We start from the raw sequence: 11,483 nt of genomic DNA on the forward strand, positions 1-11,483 counted from the left end.
AAACATTATGTTACACATACAAACACACACACACACACACACACACACACACACACACACACACACACACACACACACACACACACACATCGTTAATCTAAATTATTACTATTATCATGATTCATCTCACATTTTTATAAGGGAAACTGACTGGTGTGGTTTATGGATGGTTTCGTTCTTGCACCTCGTCACAAAGTGGCAGGAATCCTCAGCACAAATGCACGTCATTGATGCAAACAATGCGGAACATGACATGTCAAGGAAGTAGTCTTAATTTAACGGGTCTTTCAATCTACAAGTTATCCACAATCACTGGGCGCAGGTATTGGCTGCCTCATCTAACTTGCCACAGTTATTTTATCTTAAGACCGAGGTAACGCAGATACTAAATGACACATACCGGTGAAATACCTGATGAATGCCCTAACGTTAGGTACTTCTGATTATAAACTCAATCGAGGCTGTACAATAATGTTATGTATACTTAAAGATTTATGAAAAAGGGAGGAAGATTTATAATTTTAGAAACCACATGAAGAGGAATACAAGAGCCCACTTCATTGAAAACAGCGGAGCTGGAAAAAGATGATAACAAATGCACATCACGCAGAGACATCTGACGAAAAACGCTGAGGCACAATGCGCTGATTGGCGTTGAAGATGCTATACATAGTAAGTTATTAAACGCACCAATACTCAATGGTCATTTTGTTATCGCAATTGAGACAACACACGTCTGGGCATTATCCTGTGCACGATAATATTTTCAGCATAGCATTAAGGGTTGAGAGTAATGAGGTTAACAATGCTGGCTGACATTGGCTGAGGAACTGGCTATGAAGATCAGGGTTGTCTGGGTGCATGAACGGTCTCAAGCAGAACGGAATGTGTGTGTGTGTGTGTGTGTGTGTGTGTGTGTGTGTGTGTGTGTGTGTGTGTGTGTGTGTGTGTGTATCTCGTACTTTACAATGTCTCTAATCTGACTCCATGCAGCTCTGAAGACTATTTTACTGGGACGGCCTCAGATTGTTAGCAGGATTGTATTTATATTTGTGTTTTTTTAGTTACACTGGTGTCTTTTGAAGCTCCGTAACGCATTGGAGTGTTTCACGTGACAAGAGTGACATATTCCTGAGAGGTGCAGGCGATGTCTGAACAACATATTGGTGATTACTCCGCTAGATGAAGGTCGGAAATCTGCGCGACCGCCGGAACTTCAACGAGGAACACAGCCATCACTACTTCCGTGTGTGTGTGTGTGTGTGTGTGTGTGTGTGTGTGTGTGTGTGTGTGTGTGTGTGTGTGGGAGGGTGTGTAGACAGCAGAATGTGTGTCGTATGATGTATGCGTGACTGGAGGAAGCGAGTGTATGAATGAAAGTGTGTGAACGGCAGGTTATGAAAGTGGCTGAGTGTGTGTGTGTGTGTGTGTGTGTGTGTGTGTGTGTGTGTGTGTGTGTGTGTGTGTGTGTGTGTGTGTGTGTGCGTGTGCGTGTGCGTGTGTGTGTGCGTGTGTGTGGCAGGGTGAGTGTTATTGAGAGCCTTCACACGACGCAGGAAGTGAACACATTGATTATGTAATCCACGCACCTCACAAACGATTACACACACTTATTATTCCCAGGAAAATACCGCCACCATTCATTGGATACACAGAGCGAAGGATAAATATCTCTGACGAACACTTATGGCCACAATAATAACAACATTTACCTGCACTAGTTATATTGACTGACAGACTACACGTACCTGCGAGTCACTAACACTGATTAGGGAAGGCAGTGTTAAAGGAAGCTTATGGCTGAGATTTCAGTTCCTTTTAACGCTTGCCTAACCACTATAATACTTCTATGAAAGCCAAAGGGAACCCGACGCCCCTCGTAAGACGGAATACAAAGGTCGACGCACGCTACAATAACTCGGTATTAAGAGCACTCTCAGTGAACGCCTGGGAGAGAGACTGTATTCGTGTCTAACTAAAAGAGTAGTCTGGTGAAGGAAGGCGTAACAAAGACCCCTATTTATTGTTACACCCTAACAGCGGAGGGAGAGGAGGGGTGGTAGGATAGAACAGAGAGAGATCAGGGGGGAATGAGGAGGGGATTGGAGGGACGCAGTATTTCCGGTAAGAGGGGTGGGGTGGTAATAGCGATAAAGGGGAGGATTAAGGAAGGGATATGGTCTTGCTGTGGTGAGCCCAAGGTATGCGAGTGGCGTTAGACATTGCGGTATAGGATAAAATGTTTAACGGCGTAAGGACACAGGCTGAAGGGTGCGTGAAGTGTGAAAGACACTTGGGGTGAATGAGAATGTGTCGAGAAAGAAGATTTTGGGAGAGTGCCAAGGTATGAGAATGTTGGGGGGTTAGGTACGTGTGTGTGTGTGTGTGTGTGTGTGTGTGTGTGTGTGTGTGTGTGTGTGTGTGTGTGTGTGTGTGAGAGAGAGAGAGAGAGAGAGAGAGAGAGAGAGAGAGAGAGAGAGAGAGAGAGAGAGAGAGAGAGAGAGAGAGAGAGAGAGAGAGAGAGAGAGAGAGAGAGAGAGAGAGAGAGAGAGAGAGAGATTGAACTCCATCTGTAGAAACATGAATACATACGTACAGACAAACAGACAGACATCAGGAGATTGTCATGGCTACTGGTGCACTGCTTCGTGACTGAATGGGATGTTTTCGCACGTTGTTCATCTGATCTTCACTGCGCCGTGTGTACAGTAATCAACTGGTTTGTCTCTCAAGCACGTCTTTATCTTTCAAAAAAGGAAAGGGACAATGTCGCTCCTCTATACTAAGATGAAATCAGTAAAATGGAGGTAAGCGTGACAGATGCGGGTTGTCAGCCAACACCAGATATTGCCAACGGAACTGAGCATGCTGGCCTGCATGAAAGGTAACATAATTTACTGCTGCGAGGACTTATCGCCGAGAAAGAGTGGTGCCTCATTTAATCAGGCATGAGTATAAGTGTTCATTTTACTGATGTGAAGGTGATGTTAAAGGTTTAATTTTTACAGATTCAGATGTGATGAAAAGTAAGTATTCAGAAAATGCATCTGAAAGGTAATGCAAGTATTTCAGTCCAGTTTGCAAGTATGTCTGCGTCGTAACACGAGATTAATTTGGCTTTTAATTTAACTTCTGTTTTACTCAGGTATCATCTATTTGCCGCATAGGAGTAAATCAAACTGGCCTAAACTTACATTCACTCTTATCTGTTCATCTATGTATTTTACCTTTTGAGAGCATAAGAGATGACTCTACTTGGCCGTCGGCGTGGCTGCGACGTGCGTAGAGAACGGACACGGGCCGGGAGCAACGAGGCGAAGGGGATCATTGTGACGAGAACGAGTAATCACAAGGGGAGCGAGGGGAAGGAGAGCGTCGCCTTAATGGTCCAGTGGTAATGGGTCAGAGAGAAGGAAAGTACCTAACAAAAGGATAACAATAAATTATATATCCTTTCATAGCCACTAGTTAAGACGAAGATTGTGCTCAGTACTGGAATGTGACTTCTCTCTCTCTCTCTCTCTCTCTCTCTCTCTCTCTCTCTCTCTCTCTCTCTCTCTCTCTCTCTCTCTCGTGCTTGTATATATCTCACATTGTAGTGGTCCTATTTGAAACTACAGATGAGCTGCCCTCCTGATGCAAGACCTCAGGGAAGGCCAAGGTAGAGTGAAGGCTGTGAAAATAACCAGGAAGAGGAGAGATTACGTCAATTTTGTCACCATTTTCTTGAGGCGTCGTATCAAGTATCGCGGGAGAAGTGACCAGTAGTATTTGCCACGTATTGTATTGACTGGTGTTACATTTACGAAGACATTTATTCTTTGTGAGAGAGAGAGAGAGAGAGAGAGAGAGAGAGAGAGAGAGAGAGAGAGAGAGAGAGAGAGAGAGAGAGAGAGAGAGAGAGAGAGAGAGAGAGAGAGAGAGAGAGAGAGAGAGAGAGAGAGAGAGAGAGAGAGAGAGAGAGACACGGACAGACACAGACACACAGACAGAAAGACAGAAAGACAGATAGACAGACAGGCAGGCAGATAGACAAACACCTCTCACACACACACACACACACACACACACACACACACACACACACACACACACACACACACACACACGCAGACAATATTAAAAATCTAAATGCCATGTTTGCCTGAATACACCTTATGTTTTCATAATGATAATAATAATAATAATAATAATAATAATAATAATAATAATAATAATAATAATAAAATAGCAATCATCACTCTTCTGTTCCTTCTTCTTTTTCATATTATTATTATCATTATTATTATTATCATTATTATTATTATCATTATTATTATTATTATTATTATTATTATTACCATTATCATTGTTATCGTCGTTATCACAATTATTGTCATTATTCACAGTGATTGACAGAATGAGTGAATGATTGATTGAAAATGACACAGACAGAGACAAACATACACACTGATAAACAGACAAAAGCAAAGACTCATAGAGAGAACACACACACACACACACACACACACACACACACACACACACACACACACACAATAAGTAATTAACAGAATATAGATAGAGAGACCGAAACACGTGTAGAGTAACAGTTAAATAGAAAGATAAACGAATATAAACAATCAGAGAGAGAGAGAGAGAGAGAGAGAGAGAGAGAGAGAGAGAGAGAGAGAGAGAGAGAGAGAGAGAGAGTACAATGATATAATGCATCTCTATAGTAATGATAATCCCTGGAAGTGTCGATCATGAGGACCATAGTGAAAGTGAAGGAATACACAGAATCAAGCCAGAGCTGTGCAGTAGTGAGATGCATCAACACCATTCCAAAATTTGACTGTATAAGAGTGAGTGACTTGCGTTAGTACCATGTATGTTGCCATTTCACCGTCGTGTGTGTGGCTTGCACGCTGCACCACTGTTATTATGCTCAGCACACCACTGCAAGCATGACACTGACACTATTCCTTAGACAGCCATGTTTTTTTTTCTGTATGTGTGTGTGTGTGTGTGTGTGTGTGTGTGTGTGTGTGTGTGTGTGTGTGTGTGTGTGTGTGTGTGTGTTTGAGCCGCGGCTTTCTAATGGGATGAATGAAGCAGTACATCTGTTACTTAATAACTATACTCAACACTTATGCCTTAATGCCATCATCTAACGAGGCACACGCTTCGAGCTTCTGGCACTCTTCACACAGCTTCAAGAGCCTCGCGTGACGAATATTCCGTGACTGACGCAACGCCCCGCAGCGTACCGGTAACGCGATCCTGTAACAATCTCCCGTGAGATCAAACCGTATTCATTCGACTAGAAATCCTCAACAGCGTGTTCACTCGAGTGAGAAGAAGCTGGCGGTGTTACTCCTTTTACCTTGTATATTGCATTTCCTCAATATCTTGACACGGCCCTCACGATTTTCCGACCAAATAAGTAAACTAGTATTATACATACCATATGTATACATAATATAATATAATATATATATATATATATATATATATATATATATATATATATATATATATATAGATATAGATAGATAGATAGATAGATAGATAGAGATAGATAGATAGATAGATAGATAAATAGAGATAAATAGATAGATAGATAGATATAGATATTTGCACACCAACACACACACACACACACACACACACACACACACATCACACACACACACACACAAACACACACACACACACACACACACACACACACACACACACACACACACACACACGCAGACACACATGTATATATCTATCAAAATATTTCCTGTTGAAACACAATGGTGTGCAAACCTTTACAGACATCGTTGAGAATAATTATTCAGGGGTGGTGTGCGAGTAGTTTTTTTTTTTATTTTTTTTTATTTTGATGTTAGGGGGTGGAGTGGAGCACACATTTGTCCGCCGCCCACCACTCACTCCCTGTCATTATTCATGGCGCTGCTGCTAATTTCTTTGCATACAACGCATTCCGTTCCCTTGACCATTCCGTGCCTCTTTTCACGCACCAACGCCTCACCTGGTTGGTACTTATGCTGGCCGCGGCTTGACCTCTCAGCTAATCAACGCTCGCTCACTCTGTTCATCATCATTATTATTATCATTATTATTATTAGAAAGAACTACTACTTGAAATTTTACGAAACCTTAATTTACAAATGGACTTCATGTTTTGACTGAAAGTATTCAATATATCCTGAGAAGCGCATCCTCTTTTATTACATTTTCAAACAATTAGTCATGTCCTTTATTGCTCGAAGCAGAAAGACACAATGCATAACAGCACACGGCTTTCAGCTCGTCGGCACTGTGCCATTACTTAAACTTTCTTTGATAACATATGGCACTGGACTTACTTATTAATTCTTGTTGAAATGTGGTCAATCATGTCTGTTAGCAGGCAATGCACATGACTCCTGACAGCACACACACACACACACACACACACACACACACACACACACACACACGCAAATTCTAGTGACTGCGAGGTTGCACGCCATTCTTGCGTCTCTTATTATGACTTACCTCGGCAACAGCAGCGGCGACAACACACTAGTTCCATGTTTGATCATATATCCATTCTATAAGCAACACCAGTATGTCTAATTAAATGTCTAATTAAATCACAACTGCTTACCTGAGCCTTTTAGCCTCGTCGATGAAGGGCCGCTTCTCGGAGTCTGTCAGAAGCTTCCACTCAGCTCCCAGTCTTTTGGAAATTTCAGAATTGTGCATTTTAGGATTCTCCAGAGCAATCTTTCGCCTCTGAATTCTTGACCACACCATAAATGCATTCATGGGTCTCTTCACGTGGTCCTCTGATTTAGAGGTTGTAGTCGTGGTGCTGGAGGCTGAAGTCGAGGTGAGGGAGGTTGCCGGCGATGCCCCTGAGGGCGTCTCCAGCGTGCCCAGCTCCGAAAGGTTGAACATGTCGGTGGGCGTGGAGGCCGAGTGACGCGGTGACTTAGGGTTCACACGTCGGAAGAGTTTAAATCGATGGAGGTGAAGAGAGTCTACTTCACAACGCAATTAGGCTGTACCGCTCGCCTGTTAGAGCACCATTGTCTACCCGCGTGAGGGACGAGTGACGATGATTCACGCTCGCCTCCCGCCAAGGACACTTGTTCACTCCGTTTTCTTTCAGGGCGGTGACAGTAGTCGCGAAGCACAAGACACGTGGGTGGTCAAGTCACAAAAGAGGTGGTCAGCCCTCCTCTGAGTCTGAGTTAGTCGTGGTTACAACTCGGGCTCTTATTGACTCCTTATGTCCTCTTCTGTCCTTGTTAACTTACTCGCTCTTGACTTCAAATATATCCTTCAACGTGACTGGCGCACAATAATGCTGAGCGGTCACTGGGCGATGATGAAGGTGGTCAGCGGGTGGAGGAAGGGACGGACCTGCCAGCGGAGGGTTGGGTGGAACACGCGACTACCAAGCCTAAGTGGTCGCCCAAGGGTGTGTCGACAGCCTACTTTCTGACAGACTGCACATGAATGCTTGCTCGCGTGTATCAGCCCGCTTTCTAACAATCTGCTCATGCCGCGCCAATACCCTAATGTAAAAATGGCATGTCAGAGAAAAATCACATTGAAAAGAGATATTGAAATTCAGATGATGTCACTTGTCGTAATAGCCAATCATCGCACTCGTTACATACGATAGCCCCGCCCATCTGCTGCTCCATGAAATCTGATGAAATTTAGAGGGTTTTTTAACGCATGATGGTGACACAATATTTATGATATATGGTAGCCATTAGCGTAAATCTTCGTGCCACTAGAGACATCACTACACCGTAAAAGGATAGAATCGGACACTTTTTGCGATTATAAAGTATGAAGAAGCAACTGAAAAGAAAGTGAGTGGAAGTACGTGGCATTTACCTCCGATGAGAGAGGGAGGCGCGGCTGGCGGCCGTGGACAACACTGCCATCTAGTGGCCGCCGAGGGAAGTAAGAGACGAGAGAATGAAATACTCTTAGTTAAACATCGCATGGAGGTGGCTTATCTCACATCTCTATATACTTATTAATCACACGGTGACATTAGTACCCGTGGAAAAAAAAAAAGTTTTCACACTGTACAGAAGAGAAGCAGATCAATGATAATGACTAATCGCCTTTAGCTCCTGCAGTAAGACCAGCTGAGTGCCCGGGTGACAGGACTTGACGTGGCGAACAGGATTAAGTCTAGCCTATGACAGAAACAGCTCCTCTCTGGGAGCATTAGTGCTTTTTTGTGGCGACAGTAAGAACGGATTTGTTGGGCACAGGGTGTTGCTTTGGCGCGTCTGACGGACAGGCGGGTGAGAGTGTGTAGAATACAGAGCATGTTAAGCTTAACTCTCGATGTTTTGAGTGTTGACGTCTATACAAAGTGGTGGTTCCCTGTCTGGCGGAGGGAACCTCACTATCCGCCACTAACCAAGCGGGAGGACGGCGCGCCGCCTGCCCGCCGCCCTCTGGCCATCCTGCGACTTCCTTTTCTTGATTTTCTTTTACTGTCAGCATATTTGTGGGTGATTAGACATCACTTGTGACCACACCATCGCCCAGTCTACCACGCATCACCAGTATCTCTTAACACTTACGTGCATATAGTATGCCATGCACCATTGCACACACACACATACACACACACACACACACACACACGCTAGCGTGTGTGTGTGTGTGTGTGTGTGTGTGTGTGTGTGTGTGTGTGTGTATGTGTGTGTTTGTAAACTTCATGAGGATGATCATCGTCGTAGAAGTCGTATGTAGTGAGTTGACACGAATACAGTAACTTGAATGAGAACAGTTTTTTGAAGAGCACATCTGTCGAGCGCAAGGCTCACGCGGCGTCATGGCCTTTCTGTTCAACGCTTTAGTAAGCTGTCAAATCCCATACGCAAAGTCGCACACACCAAGGCCAATCAGCTTTCATGATGTCAGACACACGTGACCAGATTGTTGCAGGGGGGAATGAAGTCGGGAACGAGGCGGGTGGTTGGGAGTGGGGGGTGGCATGAGACGGCGCGTGGCCGGCCGGTCATTGGGACTATTATAAGGGAGGGTGTCAAGGGAGCCAGCGGGGAGATGGTCAGCTGGGCCAAGAAGGGAAGGAGCTGCCGGACCATTGGGAGAGGGTGACGAAAACTACACAAATGATAATAACCTGAGCCAGGCGGGAGGGAGGCGCTCAAGGTTGTTATGTAAGCCGCAGCGACCGCCGGAAAGAAATTAATTTCGATAGTAGAGGAGTTTATGGTAGTTATGAAAGGAAGGATTGCAGGATTAAGTGGAGGAAAGGTAATGGGATGTGGTGGAGAGGGTCGCCTAACACAGCTGTGACAGTGGTTGCCGGATCAAAGCGTTACTCCTCGGCTCGCAGGTCAGGTATACAGTACTCTGGATGGGAGTCACCAAGGCCAAGACCTCTGGTATAGGAGTCACCGGTGCCACTAATCATGAGGGAGGAGGAAGAGGAAAAGGAGGAGGGTTCATCTGACAGATTAAGGAAAATACAAGCTTATTTTGTGCTCACGCTTCCTTGTGGATCTTGCTATTAGAAGAAGGTAATGGAGAATGAAGAGCATTACGAGTGGAGGAGAAAAGGGGAGGGATGCGGAGGATCGATGGAGAGCGGTGAGCCATCCATGCCTTACACATTACACAAGCCTGGCTGCAGAATTACCCTATACTCGCCTAATGCTTGGGAGCCAAACTATAGGACCACAGTAGTTCAGCCTCTTATAGTACATTTTGTAGTGGTGTGACTTTTACAATTCCAATATATCAGGACTGTGATGCACTTCCATGGGTTGATTCAGGCCTTGCACCTTTATCCCCCTGTCAGCGCAGCGATATTGCAATCTCAGCTGGGAAGGTTGTACTCGCCACCAGACAATGTAGTACTTAATATGTACAGTAAGTAATTACTCAAAAGACGCACATGCGCACAAACACAAACATACACACACACACACACACACACACACACACACACACACACACACACACACACACACACACACACACACACACACACACACACACACAATGAAATGGAACTACCAACTTTGAAGGATAGAAGGGACCTAATAACGGTGTATAAGTTAGTAAACCGTATGGAAGAGATAGATAGACAAGAGTTGGTAACACTGACGGAGGATGTAGATAGACGAACAAGAGGATATTCCAAGATCATGAAAAGTCAGTGTCTGAGGAACGTTAAGAAGTTCAGTTTTCCACATAGGACGGTTGATATCTGGAATGAATTAAGTGAAGAGATTGTAACAGCAGAAAGTGTGCACAAATTTAAGGAAATGTTGGATAAATGTAGATATGTAGACAGGTCACTATGAGCCCCACTCGAACCCTGTAACATACAACTAGATAAATACAGACACACACACGCACACACGCGCGCGCACACACACACACACACACACACACACACACACACACACACACACACACACACACACACACACACACACTGATAATAATAACAATAATAATAATAATAATAATAATAATAATAATAATAATAATAATAATGATAATAATAACAATAACAATAACAATAATAACAACAATAAAAATAACAATAACAATAACAATAATAACAACAATAATAACACATCAATACACACCGATATAAAAACACCAATACACACTAATGACAACAGAGTCTGAGCAGTACACACTCATCCGGCTTAATATCCTCCGGTCTCATAAAAGAGCAGAATTTGAGTGTCTGGTTGCCTCTCACCGCTGCCCCTCGCGTGAAGATTTGGGAGGAAAGAGGAGGACTGGAGGCTGAAGTTAAGAAGAGTGAGCTGGAGTTACGACTTTTCTTGGGTGAATGGGAGAGGTAGTGTGGAATAAGGGGAAGATGGGATAGGGAAGGTGATGGTGTATGGGAGAGGTAGTTTGGAGTAAGAGGAAGGGGAGAGGGGAGGTGATGGTGCATTGGAAAGAAGGTTTGGAATAAAGGGAAGGGGTAAGAGGGAAGGTGATGGTTGTATGGGAAAGAAGGTTTGGAGTTAGCCAGGTGTGCCAAGGTAAGAGGATAAAAAGCATAAGAAACCGAAGATCGAAATGAATTGGGGAGACTATTTGAGTTATGATGAAAGAGCTTGAAGTTGGAAGACAGGAAGCTTTAATTAAGAGGCACAAACTTGAGAGTTAGGAGAAATGAGATCAGAGTTGAGAGGAAAGAATCTTAAGTTAGGAAGGAGCTTGCATTGAGATATAGGCTAGTTAGAGTTATTGTAATGGAATGTTAAGCAAGGAGGAAAGAACTGATTAGGGAGGAAGGAGTTGGAGTTAAGAGAAGGGAGCTTAGAGTTAAGAGGAAGGACACTTTAAGATTAGGGTTGGGAGAAAGAAAATTGGAATTAAAAGAAAATAACTAAGAGAAGGAACGGTCTTAGCCCCTTCAGTACTGGAACGCATTTTTATCTTTAGTTATGGGTGTCATTAGACGATGT

At 43.8% G+C, this 11,483-nt stretch overlaps 1 protein-coding gene across 1 annotated transcript in view; it reads right to left on the minus strand.

Moving 5' to 3' along the window:
* Nucleotides 1–8,437, minus strand: part of LOC123518977 (transcription factor SOX-14-like) — a 59,222-nt gene extending 50,785 nt beyond the window's left edge. The window contains exon 1 of the mRNA XM_045280073.1: nucleotides 6,644–8,437. Within this exon, the coding sequence (XP_045136008.1) occupies nucleotides 6,644–6,936 (293 nt within the window). The 5' untranslated portion in view covers nucleotides 6,937–8,437. The remainder of the gene's footprint in view (nucleotides 1–6,643) is intronic.
* Nucleotides 8,438–11,483: the final 3,046 nt, after the last annotated feature.

This window comes from Portunus trituberculatus, chromosome 44 (assembly GCF_017591435.1).
Source record: "Portunus trituberculatus isolate SZX2019 chromosome 44, ASM1759143v1, whole genome shotgun sequence".
NCBI classification, from domain to species: Eukaryota; Metazoa; Arthropoda; class Malacostraca; order Decapoda; family Portunidae; genus Portunus; species Portunus trituberculatus.